The 19,444-nt window shown below is 38.0% G+C and overlaps 1 protein-coding gene across 1 annotated transcript; it reads right to left on the bottom strand.

Annotated features, from left to right (window-relative positions):
- Positions 1-2,817: 2,817 nt before the first annotated feature.
- TSN (translin) lies at positions 2,818-10,368 on the bottom strand. The gene is made up of 6 exons (XM_070957095.1): positions 9,886-10,368; positions 6,664-6,757; positions 5,428-5,524; positions 4,889-5,004; positions 4,688-4,767; positions 2,818-4,206 (listed from the first exon to the last, which is right to left on the bottom strand). Exons 1-6 carry the CDS (start codon positions 9,949-9,951, stop codon positions 3,970-3,972), a joined length of 690 nt encoding a protein of 229 aa, XP_070813196.1. The 5' UTR covers positions 9,952-10,368; the 3' UTR covers positions 2,818-3,969.
- Between the last annotated feature and the right edge of the window lie 9,076 nt (positions 10,369-19,444).

Below are 19,444 nucleotides of genomic sequence, written 5' to 3' on the forward strand. Positions count from 1 at the left end.
TACCGGTTCTGTGGGCGTGGCTTATTTTGCGGGCGTGGCTTGATGGTCATGTGACAATTCTTTAGGATTTAGCAGAGGTACTGGTCTACGAGGCTTTTAACTGCTTGCAGAGCTGTACCAGTCTACTCTTTTGTTTTTGGAGGCACCGGTCTACCCATTTGTTTTTGGAGGCACTGGTCTATCATCATACTGCCTTTTAATACTGATCAGCTGTAGGGTGGCCCTTTGAAGCCCCACGGCAAGAGTTTAAACAGTTTTTTTCCTTATAGCCCATCAGCTGGGACTCAGGAGACAGCAATAGATTGGGGATGGGGCCAAATAAAAGGTAAGAATAATGCGGGGGGGGGCACCGGGGGGCAGAACCGGTTCGGTGATGTCATATCGTCACCACTACTGGCTCGGTGGAACCGGGCCAAACCAGGAGGAACCCACCACTGATCTAAATGAAATGTTAATATATATTGCTAGTCCATATGTGATATGCCATATGCTAAATAAATAGTAGTTAAGACATCAGGCTAAAACCCAAGAGACTTGGAATTCTAGTCCAGCCTTAGGCACAAAACCAATTTGGTGACCTTGGGCCAGTCACTTTGTCTCGGCCCTAGGAAGGAAGCAATGGCAAATCACTTTTGAAAAATTTTGCCAAGAAAACTGTAGGGACCAGTCCAGGCAGTCTCCAAGAATTGGGCTGATTGAATAAGAAAAAAAAAGTCCCCATTTTGTAATCACAGTTGGGCCTGGCAACTTGGTTGTTAAGCAAAGCGATGGCTAACTGAAAACACAATTGTGATTACAATCTTATTTTAGCTTTCCTTTGCTTTTCAGACCTGAAAAAGTCACAAATATGATTGTTTGCAAAGTTATCTTTTCCTCAATGTTGTAAATGGTTGCTAAATGAGAACTACTCATACATCGTTTTTATTTAAACCAAAGATTCTCAAATTCTGTAGTTCCATGTCATAAGATGATTGATACATTTGTGTTAAGTCATTTTATTGCAATAGTCTTTTCAGATTTCTTTCACATCTTTCTAATCTATCTGGAAACCCATTGCGCTGTTATTAGTAATAGTAATAGTTGAGGTTTATTGAGGTCTTCATAAACCTCAACTATGCTTAGGGCAAGAACATACTCTGAGGGATTCAGATGTATCAAACAAATCCATTTAGCCATTGTTACAATGTCTCAAACTTATTTTTCTCATTCTTTCAATTACTTCTTTTCAGACAATGCTCTGTTGGCGCTAGGCTTAAACTACAGAATTAAAACAAGTCTGCAGTTCAGGTTTGTAGGCAACATACAAATAACGTTTATAGGTTTTGTCTTTACTAACAAGTTCTTGTTGAAGGAAAAGAACTGGAGTGCATAAGCACCGGGGAGGATTACAGAAGTTCAAGAAGAAATTTAGTTGCATCGGATTTTCACATGATCAAATGGCTTCTTGAATACAAAGTATTAAGGCCAAAGCATACACATTACAGTTTAGTGTAGTATGTGAATTAATCTCTCTTGTCTCCATCTCGGCTTTCTCTCTGCATATAAATAAATAATGTTTGGAACTTTGTGACACCAACCTCGTAAACATTTTTTACTCAAAGCTCTTAAATGGATCCTAGTGAAAGAGAACAAACCATCCGTTTTCAATTTCTCATAATAAATTCAGGAGTTTGATAGTATCTTTTCTGACTAACAAATTCTATTGAAAACCATACACATAGATGAGCTATGGCACACCTCATCAGATGCATGGAGTGCTAAACTGATGTAGAATTTAAAAAGAGGGTGTTTGTACTATTACATACAGATTACAAATACATCGATTAGTAATTGCAATGTGTTAAAGTTTTATAGTTTAATAAAACTTGTTAGTTGGAAAAGGTGCTACCAAACTTTGTTTCAGTTGCCATAGACTAATACAGCCCTTCTACGATGTATGTTGTAACTCTTTTGTCCAACATTATATAAATTTGAAGGATTCTTTTTAGTTCAGGGCTGTCCACCCTCCTGGCCCGGATGTGTCATGTGCTGGCCACGCCCATGCCCCGTTTAGTGAAGGGGGAAAAAGTCATGATACATCAGGTGATGGTGCCAAGGCGACACGAGATTGACACCCTTGTTTTAGTGCCTAACACTTCAATATGTGATTCTGATCATGGAATTTAACATTCTAGTGATTCCTATATGAATAGATCCGTTTAGTTTACCTATCAAATCCAGAAACAATTAACAAATGTTAAATTTTTAAAAATAGTCAATTTTTCATGGTATTTTTAGCCCATCTGTAGAAAGGGCTGGAAAAAATAGGAAGATTTCTTTTAAATAAATCACTAAATTAATCACTGGATAGACATCTCATGTTCCAAGAGATACGTTAACATTATGTACCACATTGTGCTGTGATATCCCCTTAGACTGAGCTAGCTCTCATCTATTATTTAGCAGCTGTCTTGCTTGTCTAATTAGCTATAGTTGGGGAGAGCTGTATTAGCTAGTAAAAATCAAGGAACACCTTTTCTAGCAAATTTTATTAACCTAGCTGAAGGGGTGATTAATGACACATAGAATCCTGAATTTAGGATTATTAGCAAATTCCTAATTCCATTCTAATTAAACAAATTATCAAACCATTGACTTTTACGGGCATTATCTTGGATGAAGTGTAAATTACAGACTTACAAGCACATGCCATGTTTAAAAAATGTATTTTTATTTTTATTTAGCAATTTTAACAAAGGAAGTATTTGCTTCCCATTGAACATTTCAAAAACAGCAACCAGAACAAGGAAAAACTTTATAAACAAGGATGCTTATATGAATTACCATAAAGTACATGTTTTTTATTCTTTGGGAGATAATCTTTCTCAAAAAACACAAACAATGGAGAAAGAATGAGACAAAACATTGTATATGCAAAATGATCAAACAGAAACATGTCGTTATACATTTCAGAAATAACATGTAGTTTATACCAGAATGACAGTGAAGGTGACAATCAAATATTAACATAGGAGAGGAAACAGAATAAGTAACCATATAGTCAGTTTGCTTAACATCTGCATCTTACTATTCTAAGGTGGTGATCTTATGTAAGTTTGCTGGAAATGAGCTGAATGAAAACAACCAGCATTCAGGTAAGTATAATTAGGATTTAGCTGACATTTTTCTCTACCCTATTTACTAAAGATCAATTTAGAACCTTATTTTAAACTGAATGGACACTAAGTATCTGACTCAAGTACAGATTTCAAGCAATTTAACTGCATATCGCCCTTTGCCCTTCACTAAACCACAAACACATTTTGATGTTCTCAATTTAAAAAAAAACAACAACTGAATATAGACTAAGAATATGCATATAAATGTATTAGGAATGGTTCACAGTTCTTTCCAATGTTTAAGGATCGGCTTACTTCAGAATAGATTCTCTGTACTATATAATGATCGTTTAGAAATATATTCCTAACATGTTTACTTATGGAACCAATTACATTACATCTGAAATCTTACAATCTAACAAGAATAGAAAATGAAGTATTCTGATTTCATTCTAATGATAAACATATTTACACATGTTGAAATCAAGTGCTCCTTTTAAAATGGGCACTCATTGTACTAAATGTGAATTATGGAGAGGTCCAGAAAGAATCAGCTCAGCCTGATACTAAGATACAGTAGCAACTAATTACCATGTTCGAGACTGCAGGACTATTAGACAATAAAGGTCATAATTCACAAATACAGTTTATATCATAGTAACTTATACTGCAAACATAGTCCACTAGATGGGGGATTTATAGAACAGTTTAGAAGGTTTTCAAGTCAGACATATACTAAGTGTTCAGATGGGGAAAAACAAGTTTGCAGCTTGTGGTTCTTCTACATTACTGCTAGAGAGCTCAGTTAAAGCTTCTCTTTCATTGGCCACATTACTGAGGTAATCATGAATGCAGTTCAGTGAGGCCTTTTCTATTTCTCCTCACCAGCACCTCCGGTTGCCGTTTTGCTGAGTCCTCTGATTGACAAGTCATAAACCACCTCTTCTATTTTCTTGACATCATACTTGAGGCCATCGTAGCGTTTCCTCAGGGAATCATTTTTCAAATTGAGCAGGCGGAATCCTGAATCTAACTCATTGATGAAAACAGAGATGCGAAGTGGCCGAGAATAGTCCCCAGATGTCACACTGTTCACAGCTAACCTAGACTATTAAATAAAACACAGAATGAAGCCTGTTATGCCTCACTGGAGTTCCACTATAATACCTGTATGTTAACAGTATACAAATACAACCTGATTATTTTCAGAAAGCATGAACTTGAAATCCAGATGTTTTGAAAATACCTAGGTTGAGAGACGTACCCTTAGATGAATCCCCAATCTCAAAAGCCTTTTATCTAAAAACTTTACTAATTAAAATCTTGCCCATCAGACAATAGGAAAGGCTAACAAGAAACTTTAATCACTCAGCCAACAAGGAAATAAATAATGCCATTTAGATGTACCATCTTCACTTGCTGTCCTCCAAATGATTTTACACTTCCCAGAATTTTTTAGCCAACATTTGAGATTGCCTCATCCAACGAGAATACCCGGTCAAAAGAAACCGAACTGTTTCCATGCATTAACTTGCTATTTCCTTCTATTCAATTAGATGAGCAATATAGCCGTACAATATTCTACATACCAGCTCACTTGCAAGAGTCAATACTCCGGAAAGATAATCCTCAATGTCCAGATGAAAGCCTTTTTCTCTATCAGCTTCAACTGAAAAGAAAAGGAATATACATGAATTCAAAAATAATTAGGCAAACTATTTTGGCAAGTAACAAACATGAGATTCCTAATGCCATGACAAACCTTCCTCCAAGTCTTCTTATTAACTTACTTCCAAGAATTTCAGTAACAGCTTCCCGTGTCACCAAGGTTTCTGTTTCCAGATAGACAACAAATGCTGCTAAGAACACCAGTCGTTGGAGCACAAATCTCCAGTGTTCATGAAATCTGTATGGAAAAACACCTGATTGAAACATAGGCATTTAATGTGCATTTTTAATACCAGGGTCATGCTTACAACATTTCAATGGTTATATAACCAAACATCAATATATTGATCTTCTGTTGAAGATCAATATACTTTGTGTTGCAAGAAGTTAGACTGTACAATAGTGATTAGCTGGAGAATGCCAAATTATTCTTGTTAATCTATAACACCCTCCCCCAAACAATTTCTCAAATAATTTTTCTTGCACAGCAAGTTATTTATTATTTAACATACAACACTAAGGATTAATACAGCAAATAATTGTTTAGAATAACTCCCTCTAACAATAATTCTATCTTTTACCAGATCAGGTTTTTTTCCCTTTTGAAATCTATTCTGTGTCAAATGTGTACTGAGGGAAGGGAAGGGAGGAATTCACTAACCTGTAATATTGATCTGCAGGAAATTTTGTTTTCAGAGAAGCCAGATGTATTTTAACAGTGTTAAAGTGTTCTCGAGCCTTCTGACATTTCTTTGGTACTGAAATTAAAAGAAAATAGCAAGTTAAAAAAAGCCATTGAAATTGTATGGCTTCAAGCATAAACATATGAGCTGCGAAAAAACAAAAATTCAGAATTAAAAGAAATTGATCCAGATTAAAGTTTTAGCCATTCTCAAATGAATGAAACAAATTTATGATGACGAATTTTGATCTGGCCCTTTTATGTGTTAAGGTGGGAAAATAAACCTTTTCTTCTCTTTCTGTCTCTTTTTAGTGGCTAAGGACCATAGCAGGCAGATGCTGACACACCACACCGATGTGGCTGAGTAGGACTTCTGAGGAAGATGTATGCACTTCGTTTCTATGCAAATTGGTATATTCATTCTAAATGAACTTTTACACACCTTGAAAAGATTTTCTGCCAAAAATGATCAGAAAAAAAATCATATTTTTGTTTCTCAGGGATTGGCCACTGAAATTCAGCTGCACAATTCAGGACACTACAAGAGGGGATTAGGAACCAAATGCAGCTTGCCCATACTTGTCCTAAATTTTCAAGGCTTAAGAAACATTTTGCTACCACACAATTCAAATGATGTATCAGGTATTCAACACTCTGCTAAAAAAAAGTAATTATTGACTGGCTAAATACCTAAAATGGATTATAGGTAAAGGTAAAGGTTCCCCTCGCACATATGTGCTAGTCGTTCCCGACTCTAGGGGGCGGTGCTCATCTCTGTTTCAAAGCCAAACAGCCAGTGCTGTCCAAAGACGTCTCGGTGGTCATGTGGCTGGTGTGACTAAACGCCAAAGGCGCACAGACACTGTTACCTTCTCACCAAAGGTGGTCCCTATTTTACGTGCTTTCGAATTGCTAGGTTGGCAGAAGCTGGGACAAGTAACGGAAGCTCACCCTGTTACGTGGCACTAGGGATTTGAACCGCTGAACTGCCAACCTTTCGATCGACAAGCTCAATGTCTTAGCCACTGAGCCACCACATCCCTTCTTACTTTCTATAGGTCCCCATATTTCTGACAAAAAAATGCAAGATCATTTTGAGTAAGAAAATATATCACCCACCTTATCTGGTAGCAACTGCTTTTGTAGGATCAATACATTTTCCATTCTTTCCCAACAGTGTGATATACTGAATACAACAAACAAAGCTGGACTTACTGTCTTGAAATCCAGAACCCTGGTGGACTCCTTGAAGCACAGTCAAAATTTCCCGGGCAGTTTGCTCCACACCATGAACAACTTTCCTAATCTCCTGTATTTGATAAAAAATTCTCTGAGCATGATTGTTAAAAACAAAAACATTTTCAAACAAGTCTAATGTGATTTTGTCTTTTTTTCTAACGTTATGGCAAAACCTGGTTTACCATAAGCAATCCAATTTGAAGATATAACACAAACTCTTGGATTTGGGATTTCCAAACGAGTACATACATAATGTCACATTTCAGTTTATATACAGTACGTATAATCATGTTATAAAAGACCTCGGCTGACAGAAAATTGAAGTATCCATCTGCATATCCATCGGGAATTTAGACAACTAAGTCTCCCACCCCATCTTCTGTGTGCCTTCAAAATCTATTAAGAAATGATCTGATTTTCTTATTCCAACAGGAAAAGGGTTTACATATTTTTAGAGGCCTAATACATTTTGAGGATCCAATTCCCTTCAATACTGATACAGGTAGTCCTCGCTTAGTGACCAGCAACTCCATCCGAAGCGCTGCAACCACTAAGCAGAAAATTACATGAATACAATGGGATTACAATCCCATTTCTCATTTGGTTGCTAAGCAAAATATCACGTTACTGTGGCTTACAATTTTACTTCTGTCTTCTCTATTTAACTCTGCTTGTTATAAGCTACTTGCGATGTACACAAAGGGCAATTGTGTGATGCTGTGATGGTCCTAAATGCATGCTGGTTGCAAAATGCCTGAATGGCAATTATGTGACACAGGATGCTGTGACAGTCATAAATATGTGGATTAGTCGCAAAACTATTTTTACAGATGTAACTTCAAAAAGTTGTTAAATTAAGCAGTTAGTAAGTGAGGACTACCTGTAATATGATACAATCTATTTGACTTTGTATCTATTGCATCAACCAACACTACAATACTACTTTCTATCTTCATTGCTGGGGTTCTTTATTTTTGCTATTTGCTAAGTTTAAGATGCCTATGTACATTGTCTGCCAGAAAAGATAAGATTGGGGATTCATGGGCTTTGTGATTTTTTTACCTAGAGAAAACACACTTTGTGACAAAGTCTGTGAAAAAAAGTCTTCAAACTGTGTTTTAACTTCCTTGCTTCTCCCCCACTACTTTTTATAAAGCTTTGCCTAATGAATACTATTGGAGTACAGAAATGTGGTATACTCACTTTGATCTAAGACCACTTAAAAATTCCAAGTAGGTATAACATATATTATCATAGAAATGTGGGGCTGCAGTTACTTGAGTCAAATGTTATTCTGTGCAGATTAGCTTCAACGTATTAGGAGCAATTTCCTGTTCAACCACAAGCTAAAGTAATTTGGAATCTCTTAATATTATTATATGGAGCTGACAGGAAAAAGCAAAGCCATAATGCTTTCAGAATGATTGAGCTAATGAAACTGGGAACCCTGCAAAGGGATCAGAAACATTTATAATTCATTATCTGCAAATGATTGATTAAAATTTGCAAGTAGATTGACCTGAAGATGAGTTATATCAGTTACATCATCGTTTTCTTTGAAAAAAACAAAATGAGAAGGCAACCCAAGGCAAACAAGACCCTTATTGTTAAGTTATGTTGAATGACAGGTGCAGAATACACCAGATTTTCCTCTTCATCAAAACATACAGTATTTTTTCGGAGTATAAGATGCACCTTTTCCCCCCTAAAAGGGGGTGAAAATTTGGGTGCATCTTATACACAGAATGTAGCCCCGCCCACCCACTGGCCCCCACCCTTTGGCCTCTGCCTCCCAGCAATTTACCTCCTTGCAGCAAGCAGCAAGAACAAACAGCCCATTTCAGCTTCAGCACAGCCTAATTGGCACAAGTTGATTGTGGTTAGATCGGTCTCCCGACTCTCAGCTGTTTCAGGCTGCAGGGATTGCCATTGTCTATTGCTGCGCGGGCCTCTGCTGCTTGCTGCAAGGACGTAAATTGCTGGGAGCAGATTTTTCTTTTCTTGTGCTAATCAAGCTATGCTGAAAACGAAAATGAAAGTAAAGCAGGCTATTTGCTGCAACGAGGCAAAATTTCTGGGAGGCAGAAGCACACTTCTTTTTCTTGTTTTCCTCACCAAAAGTTACATGCAACTTATAGTCCAGAGCGTCTTATACCCCAAAAAATACGGTAATTAAAACATCTGCTTCTCCTCTGTCGTTCCCTTCCTTTGACAAGTAGTCTTTGATTCATGACAGGTAACAAAGACCTTTCAAAGTTACAAGGGACCTCCCCAGAGCTATTTATAATCCATTTTTGAAATTATGACAGCTGCACCTTCCCAGGTCATGTGATTGTATTTTAGATGCTTGGCAACCAGCTCACCTTTATGGCCATTTGCTATATCCTAAGGTCATATGACCGATTTTTTTTTGCTGGTTTCTGGCAAAAAAAAAAAAAAAAAAAAAAGCCCATTTGGGAAATAGATTTACTTAAGGATTGCTGCAAAAATAAAAGCAGGCCTTGTCACATGATGCGTCAATGTACAAACACCACAACTTACAACTGGGCTCAATTATGGTCATAAGTCAAGGTAATGTAATATACATTACGATCACAAGTTAAGGCTGTAATATAAATACAGCTATATTTTAGACCAGTGTTTCTTACAACTCTCAGGACCCCTTCCGACTTCTAAAAATTATGGAGGACCCTATCAATATTTACTATGCTAAAAATTAAAATGGATGCATTTGCAGGATATTTGTTGGTTGCATCATGTAAAAAAAAAAAAAGAACAATATTAAACCTAAATATTTTCATGAAAAATCATATTTTTTTTGTTTTGTTTTAGAATGAAATTATTTTAATTTTTTTGCAAATTAACTGCAAATATATCTGGCAAATCGTTTCGATTTTGTAGATTCCTGAGATGCCCTCGGGGAACCCTCGGACCAGTTTAGGAAAATACTGGTTTAGACCATGATTATTCACTACGGAGCAAATTCATGCAAACCCATATAGGTAGGCAGGTAATGGGGTTGGTAGTGTGTGTGCGTGAGCAGGAAGGGCAACAAAAGCTTTCCCTTTTTCCTTTCAACCTGTATGACCCATTACCCATCTTACATCCGCCCCCTCTCAGGACGGATAAGAACTACAATCCCCAAAATTCCTAGCCACGGCTGGGAATCCTGGGAGTTAACAGTCCCGGTGCCCTTACCTCGCGGATATCCTGGTCGGCGGTGAGGACCCCCTGCAAGGCGATAAACATCTCGCTAACGGACATGGCTCGAGCAACGGGACAAAGATTCGCGCCTCCTGGGACCGTGCGCAAAAACCGACGGGCTGGCCACGCGCTCCCCGTCACGTTCAGCGCAGAAAAGGGTCCTTCTCGGCCGCCGTCGCGTGAGCCTGTCCGCTTGGCTGCCTCCCTAAAAAGACTGCGGCATGAAGGAGCAGGTTGTTGTTGTTGCTGCTGCCGCGAATGCGAAAGGACTGGCTCGCTTTTCTCGCTGATTGGTTGCTTTGCTGCCGTCCTCCTCCCCTAGGAAGAAATCTTCTGCGCTGAACGGGCAACGCGCAAGACAGCCCTCCGAGAAAGGAAAACCCCAACCCGAACATCGTCGCTCGCTTCCACTCCTTAGTTTTTGGCTAAACCAGAGAGAAAAGACCCCCAGAGCGGCAGGCCCGGGAAATGAATATGGCTGAGAAAGCCTCTCGTCGAACTTTGTGGCGTGATTTCCTGTGCGCTCGACCCAGCGGAGGACCTTTCTGGGTTTCGGCGCGATTTGCTTTCCTGTACTGGGAACCGGGGGGTGGGGGGGAAAGAAGAAGGCTGAGACTCTCTCGCGCGTGGTTGGCATGGAAACGAAAGCCATGCTGCCCAGCGGCTTCCTCTACAGGGGGACTGAGCGTCTCGCTTCGAGGTCGGCTTCGGCTGAGATTTTGCAGTATCCTTCCCCCAGGAGTGGGGAAGGAATGGGGATTTTGCAGTATCTTTCCCCCCAGGAGTGGGGAGGGAATGGGGATTTTGCAGTGCCCTTCCCCCAGGAGTGGGGATGGAATGGGGATTTTGCAGTATCCTTCCCCCAGGAGTGGGGTGGGAATGGAGATTTTGCAGTATCCTTCCCCTGGAGTGGTGTGGGAATGGAGATTTTGCAGTATCCTTCCCCCAGGAGTGGGGAGGGAATGGAGATTTTGCAGTATCCTTCCCATACTATGCCCACCAAGCCACACCACACCCACCAAGCCATGCCCACAGAACCGGTAGTAAAAAAATTTGAGTTTCACCACTGGGCGGACGATATGGTGGGTTTCGACTCCCGTTCTCTCTGGTCCGTAGAAGCCGGAGTGGCAAGTGGGTCACCATGTCGGAGTAGCAAAAAACCTGCGACTTCAGACTGCCTTAGCTGCCATCTCGAGGTCATCCGGATGTTTTTTCCCCAGCTTCAGTTATGGTTGTTGAAAAGGGAATGGCGATAGAGCTACCAGAAGCCCATCATCTCCCATTGAGTTTTGCGCTGGCCTTGGGCGAACCTCCAGAGGAGGAAGTTTTACTGCATTATTCCCAGGTTCTGTGCTTTCCCCTCCCTGTTTTGGAATAAGCTGTGTGTCCTCGACTTACGACCGCAACTGAGCTCAAAATTTCTGTTGCTGAGACATTTGTTAAGTAAGGTTTGCTCCATTTTATGACTTTTCTTGATACCGTTGTTAAGTGAATCACTGTAGTTAAATTAGTGACACAGTTGTTAGGTGAATCTGGTTTCCCCGTTGACTTTGCTTGGCAGATGTTTACAAAAGGTGATCACGTGACACTGCAACTATCAAATATATGAGTCAGTTGCCAAGCATCCAGATTTTGATCACATGACCATGGGAATGTTGCACAGGTCATAACTGTGAAAAATGGTCATAAGTCACTTTTTCAGTGCTGTTGTAACTGAACAGTCACCAAATGAACTGTTGTAAATCGAGGACTACCTGTACTTTGTAACACAGCTGAGACTTAAGGGGATCTTGAATCAATCTTAGTAATATTATCCATTAAAAATTAGTCACTAAGGAGAGTCTTTTCCCCAGTTCTGATTTTTGGTGATGATTAAAAATGAATAAAGGTTGGGAAGAAAATAGACTTTAATCTTTGAGAGTTTGTTTTGCAATTTCCATAATCCATTGATTTTGGGCTAGAGCTGATTAGAGTTCAAAACTATCAATCTTTGTTTTCGCTCATATATAAAATTCCATTACAGGACTAAGATTTCAAGATAAAGAATAAGAGATTAATAACAATTATGGGGACTACTAATACAAAATTACAAAATTAATACTACGATCTAAGTGTAAAATTGTACATACTTTTGGTATTAAAACTGTGATATGGCAATGTAATGTAAATGAGTAAACAAGATAGCCTAATATAAACACCTAAGATAAAACACAAAAATTAAAAAAAACAGTCTGCAAATCAAATAATCTACTTTTCAGAGTATTAGGTTTAATAAACTATAAATTCATATTACAAATATTATGCTGCAGATTTGGCTTATTATTATGATGCAGATTTGATCTAAGATCAAAGGTGTAAAAGACTCCAAATATCTAGAAAGCACTGAATTGCCTATCCCTGCTTTTGGGGAAATGTAGAAATTCAGATTTCAACATCCTGTTGACACTTAGAATTTGATTGACTTTTCATAATATTAAAAAATGGACTTATATAATAACTTTATTTCATAATAGAGTCTAGCTATAAATCCAGGGTGGATTTACCGTAGTTTTCCTCACTGAAGAAAATGTTGGAGTTCCTCTTAATTTTATATCTTGAATAAATATGAATGACATTATTCTTTTTCTATTAAAAGATATGTTGGAAATCAGGGATACTTCCCAGCTTTTTCAGTTGGTTTCATTTTAAAACCCTCCTTCATACTATGAAAATGTTTAAAACATTATTATTGTATGCAGTTGAAGCTTGACATATATCTATTGCATCCCTTACCTGCCTTCTTTCTAGTTATAATTTTTTCTTACATGGGAGTTGTTCTTTGCTTGCTCTTTTCCACCTCCACAATAATTACTGAAGTGTGGAGATCAGAAATAGATAGTATTCCAAATGTTCTCACACCACAGATTTTATAAGTGAACATGGGAAGTTTTACTTTCACTGTCTTTTTTTAATGATAGATATTTTTTATCAAGCATGACTCCAAGATTTCTCTTAATCATTGACAATTGCATCATGATTTGCCTACCATTATCCCACTTGGCAATTCATTATTGTTTATTTTTAGGAGTCTTTTAATGGTAAATATCCCTATCTTTTGATATAGGGCACAGTTCAGACTTCCCAGTGTACGTGGCCAACAGGAAAATTCATCCTACCCATCCACTTGAACATTTAGGAGTTCTTACTTCATAACCAACTATGATGATAATTCATCCTTAAAGCCACCCACACTATTACAGTTTTGTAATGAGTAGCATTAGGGAATCTGTGTAAATGTTTTAGCATTATCTGTAAATTATTAGATTTGCTTGCAGGTGACATACTATTTTGTTTTGATGTCTGTTGTGATCATTACAGTATTTTATCTTAGATGGGGCAATGTGTACCTAATCTTTTTATCTGACTTAGAGCTGCAACACTGTACTTATCAGATTTTATTTAATCTCACAAAACACAGAATGCCAAATACATTTGCATAATCAGACATGAGAAATCCTTTCATCTATACATTCACTTGTAGATGATCCATTTGTACTATGGAAAAAATTTCAGTACTTTTTACCATCTGCAGGACTCCTGTTAAATCCCTTTTAAAAGCAATCACATCAATATGCCTGAGAAAGTATGACTAAAAGGATTATGTTTGGGAAATTTATAAATGGGGGGGCGGCTATGTAACTGATGTGAAGAAAAAACTGAAGGTGCAAATATAAATTAGGTTTTGTGTGTGTGTGTGTGTTTGTGTCTATATATTCTCTGATTAACTTTTAATAGAATTCAATGGCCTGTATGTAAAATATTTTTTCTATGTACATAGTTATAAAATGTACTAATCTAAACAAGTATGCAGATCTTTAGGAGGGAAAACTAGCCCCCATTCTTTAACATGATGATACACCAGGGGGCAGCAAATTTCATTTGCTTAAGTAAAGACTTCATTTTCCACCAATATTTCATTTATTTTATACCAGTAATAGATTTGTTTTTCATTTGCAGCACATTTTGCACAAGCAAATATTTTCCAGCAAAATCTTTACCTTTTCTCAGAATAATAACACATTCTATGATGTGAAATGTAGTTTATAATTGCTGCGCAGATTTTAGGAGTAGGAATACCAGTGGTCCTTTATGAAAACAGTCGATGATGAAAAATGAACCCTATGTGTCGGGATTTTGCCAAGCTTCTGATAACGGCTTAATCTAAAGTTGAACTGCACTCACAAGACGCATGCTGGAGTAGAAAGAAAGAACATACGTTTTCTGTCTATTGCTCTTTCCCTTTGCAAACCAGAGACTTCATCTATCATGCTGTTTCAGAGTGTTGTGCCTCTGGGACAGTATTCTAAGGAGCTAAAGGGAAAAATGGTGAAAATGCGGGTTTCCAACAGAAAAGAGTATTGTGGTACCAGATTTTTCTATTTTTTAGAAGGATGAATTATTTTATGATTATATGTATGGTTTTATTATAAACCAGTGGTTGGTTTCAAATTTTTTTACTACCGGTTCTGTGGGTGTGGCTTGGGTGTGGCATGGCTTGGTGGGCGTGGTAGGGGAAGAATACTGTAAAATCTTCATTCCCTCCCCACTCCAGCGGAAGGTTACTGCAAAATCCCCATTTCCTCCCGATCAGCTGGGACTTGGGAGGCAGAGAATAGACGGGGCGGGGCAAGTCAGAGGTGGTATTTACTGGTTCTCCAAACTACTCAAAATTTCCGCTACCTGTTCTTCAGAACTGGTCAGAACCTTCTGAAACCCACCTCTGTTGTAAACGGCCCAGAATTGGTTTTAAGATAGGTGACTATACAACTGTTTTACATTGTATAAATAAATAAAAATAAAGGCCACAGGCTCCCAAGCCCTGATCTATTCTCAAGTCATCTCATTTTTTCATAATGCCAAGATTCTGATACAGAACCGGATTGCTTAAGCATTGACATTGGTTTTCTTGCTTTGCTTAATCACTCTTTGTTGTGTTGTATCTAATGTAGAATATTAATCTTATTGAGCACATATTTGTCTGGAAGAACTACATTCTTCTGTCCATTGTAAAACTAACAATTAATATATTATCATTGCTCAAGCCAGATTTTGAAATAAACTTCAAGGCTTGGAAAGAAATTGTTTTGCTGTTTTAGTCTTTAGGGCTGCCGAGGTTATAAATACAAATATCTTGCCGGCTAAGTGCATGAGTAAAAGCCAGACACCTGATACTTAACCAAACATAGTTTCCATAGCAAATGGATGGGATGTAGTGTCATTATTTGTTCTTCCGCTTCTGACAGGGAGAGTGCATGTTGATGATTCTGCTCATTGAACTAAAAGATGTACAAAGTCCTAATTGGCAAAAAATACACTCGTAAGACTTCATAGGATTTACTTCTCCCTCCACCCTAAAAAAGCATTTTTAGAATAGGTATAAGTAGCACAGTTGTTAAGACTGGGAGAATGATGAAGAAATATATTTAGAGTAAAGTCACCAATCTTATGAAGACTTCGATGTTCTTAACAGATACAGTATATGGCACACAGAAATTGAGCAGATAATGACTCCCCCCTCCCCATTATTATTACCATTTGGATCTTCCAACTTTATTAGCATATTATGAACTTGTAAGAATACCTTATAGGCAGACACCCCATATGTACCTATTTTCTTGGCATAGCAATGTAGGGCTAAAATTTCACCAATTCAATTAGGCAAAAAACGAACAAGCCTTGGTAATCCTAGGTATGATATAAGGAACTTTCAAACTATTAAAAGTGGACGTTTTTGAAAAACAGTAATGGAAAATCTCTTTGGGCCCAAGGGTTCAGGTAAGTAAGCACGTTGAAGGCCACAGAATACCATATGACAGATACACCCCAAATAAGCAGGGGAATCACTATAATGAGCTTGCCAAGGCAACATATTGGGTTCATAGGTTATGTCATGCTCTAAGTAGATTGCTTGGTGTTGGCTTTAGCATGGTTTATGAACCCTCTCAATTATATCTTATTTAGTTAATTATGGTTAAATACCCAAAACTGATGATAATGTGTAAATTCAGCCACACTCTCATCACATTCCTATTCATTGGCAGAGCTTCAGGATAATTTGTAAAGGAATCGCTTGAAGCTATTTCTGATGCAACAAGACGACTTTTTTTTTTGAGGGAAGAATCAGATTGGTGAGAGAAGCATTATTCCTTTCCTTCCCATCCATTTCTCCTCTCCCATAAATACATGGAGCTTGTAAAACAGCTTCTACTTACTATTTAAAGACTTGCCTGAAGCCGGGGAGAGTTTTTAAATCTAGTTAGCTGCTGACAGGAGATATAGCTGGGTTCATTATTGTTAATCACATTGTTGAATGAACTGTTCTTGTCTAGATTATACATTTATGCAATCCACTAAACTAGTGTTTCCCAACCTTAGTCATTTTAAGATGTGTGGATTTCAACTCTTAGGATAACCCAACCACACCAGGGGTGCTATTCAGCAGGTTCTGACAGATTTTGGAGAACCGGTAGCGGAAATTTTGAGTAGTTCGGAGAACCAGCAAATACCACCTCAGGCTGGTCCCAGAGTGGGGTGAGAATGGAGATTTTGCAATATCCTTCCCCCAGGAGTGGGGAGGGAATGGGAATTTTGCAGTATCCTTCCCCTGGAGTGGGGTGGGAATGGAAATTTTGTAGTATCCTTTCCCTGGAGTGGGGTGGGAATAGAAATTTTGCAGTATCCTTCCCCTGGAATGAGGATTTTGCAGTATCCTTCCCCTAGAGTGGGATGAGAATTGAGATTTTGCACTATATTTCCCTTGCCATGTACACCAAGCCACATCAAGCCATGCCCACATAACCGGTAGTAAAGAAATTTGAATTCCACCACTGAACCACACTATTTTAAAATGGCTAAGGTTGGGAAACACTGCACTAAATTGTAAGTATAAAAATTAGAACAGTTATGTTCATCCAACAAGCTAAGCCAATTGTAATTTGTTTTGTATAGAATACAGTCAATAAGACTTTTTGCCTTTTGATATAGGTAGGTGGGTCCGGAACCTGGGGGATGGGATACAGATCTGAGACAATATTGAGAAGTCTACTGAAAAAGATGGAACTTGAACAAGAAGCCAGTGAGCTAGATGGGAGTCCATGCCTGACTGAATTTTTATGAGGCAAGAATATTATAATATTATTCTCTATTTGACAAAATACTCAGGCAATTCTGATTTTTTTTATGCCCAGTTGTTATTATCAGGCCAGTTTGATTCCATTTTTATGAACAATGGAAGTTCTGTTCCACTGCCTGGGAAAGCAGACAACTTTGATCATATCAGTGACTTAGTCACAAACTGTTTTACTTTGTTTCATCCACTGTTGGATTCTGGTGAAGTGACTGTAATAATGATATGTATGTACGAGCTAGATGCAGAATTCCAGCAAGCTGGAAGCTCTCCTGACACTTCATAGAAGGAAAAGGATTGGTTAAACATAAGCAAATAAATTATGTGGGTATCTGAGCTACAAAAATCTTTAGACACAGATTAATTATATCTACATATTTTGCCACATCTCATAATTCACAGTGGTTATATTTTTCAGCCATATTAAAGGTAGTCCTTGACTTACAAGTACAATATAGTTCTGCCCCATTTTATGATCTTTCTTGCCATACTTGTTAAATGAATCACCATAGTTGTTAAATTAGTAACATGGTTGTTAAGTGATTCTGGCTTCTCCATTGACTTTGCTTGTCAGAAGGTTGCAAAAGGTAAATGCATGATGCCAGACACTGCAACCATAAGTATGAGTCAGCTGCCAAGAGTCCTAATTATGATCATGTGACCATGGGGTGGTCACGAGATGGTCATGAGAAAAATGGTCATAAGTCAATTTTATCAATGACGTTTCTTTGAACAGTCACTTAAACAAATGGTTGTAAGTGGAGGACTATCTGTATTATACCAGTAATAAAAACTCAGGACAAAATGAAGTCCTTGAAAAAGTGTACTTGGACCAAACTGTCTCCAAATGTTGTATTTGGAACAAGTTATACACTAAGGACTCTACAGACGAAGCTATATCATCGTTTAATTTTTGGAGAAGATAAAACAATTTCTTACATGGCAGTGTAAAAAACAGCTTTCCTAAATATTTCTCCAAAGCAGTTGAAGACACAGGAACATTTCACCAGTATGAATTATAGTCATACAACTGCTATCTGTTATAAGATCCTGTCCTAGTCATTAATGTAAACTGAAATCCACTCCTGTGTTGCCAAATGCAATAATCAATTGCTTGCATTTGGCAACTAGAAACTACCATTATAAAAAGGTATCATGATGACATCAGATGCTTCATATTGAAAAGTTTTACAGTTAATACTCATTGGGATCAGCTTTCCTCCTCTTGCAAGGAGGAAGAGGAGGTGGTGGAATGCTAACTGGCTGCTGGTTTTTGTGCTCTCGCATTGGCCAGCTGAAGGGAGCACTGTTTGCCTCATGGAGAGTGAGCAAGGACGTTTGAAGATGACTGCGTGTTTGAGAACAGGTATGTGAAACTGGTTGCTCTTTAAAAATTCCCATAGAGATGCAAAGAAAGAAAAAGAAAGCAAGAGGAAAGAGAAAGAAAGTGAAAGAAAGAAAGAAAGAAAGAAAGAAAGAGAAAGAGAAAGAGAAAGAGAAAAAGAAAACAACCTCAGTTTTAGCTACAATTTTGGAAAGTCAAAGTAGATGCCACTTAAAAAAAAAAGTATGAAAACAATTTAGGCAAATACTGTCCATAGAGAGAATGAAACATCTCTGAACTACAAGCTATTTGTGTGAAAAGTTCCAGACCAACCGTGGCATTAGATAAAGGGAGATGGATGAGATTTCATCAGGAAGCAGTAAGGAGGTGTTGGAGAGTAGAGGTATATATGTGTTCTCCCTTTTGATTTGTACCTTCTCAGCTAGCCTACTGCCTTCAGGTGCAGTCTGGAACTTGAGCCTATTACCAGTGCTAAATTAATTTTGCATACAAAGGAAGTCATGTTCATTATCTGAAGTTAGAGCAATGATATTAACAAGGCAGGATTTAGAAGGAGTAAATCTAAAGTCCCTCTTCTCCAAACAACCAGGCCCCATTATTTAATTTTAAAGGAAGTCAATACAATTGCCATCTCATAAGACTATGAAGTCTAATCTTGCATGTTCTTCATTCATCAAACTCTGCAAAACTTCTCTTTCTACTCAACCAAATCACTCTTATGCACTGGGACTCAGTTCAAACATTCTAATAGTGTTTAATTTAATGGAAGGGAAAATGCGAGTAAATACCAGCGTTTTTAACCTTACAGAATGCTGGCATTTGCTAGCATTTTTGCTAGTTTTGAAGTCCATTCCTTCAGCGTGCAGGATTTCATCTCCCTGCATGGAAATCCTCCAAATCTCAAATCCAATATCCTGTTGTTGGAAGAAATATCCATCTGGTTCAGTTCCAAATGGGGAGAAAGACACTGGAAACATAGAGGCTGATTGGAAAGATGGTTTAATGGAGCAGAACCATCAAGCTCATGGTCCTCGTGCAGTTAA

Source organism: Pituophis catenifer, unplaced genomic scaffold (assembly GCF_029215685.1).
Source record: "Pituophis catenifer annectens isolate HBS135680 unplaced genomic scaffold, rPitCat1.0.hap2 SCAF_1, whole genome shotgun sequence".
NCBI classification, from domain to species: Eukaryota; Metazoa; Chordata; class Lepidosauria; order Squamata; family Colubridae; genus Pituophis; species Pituophis catenifer.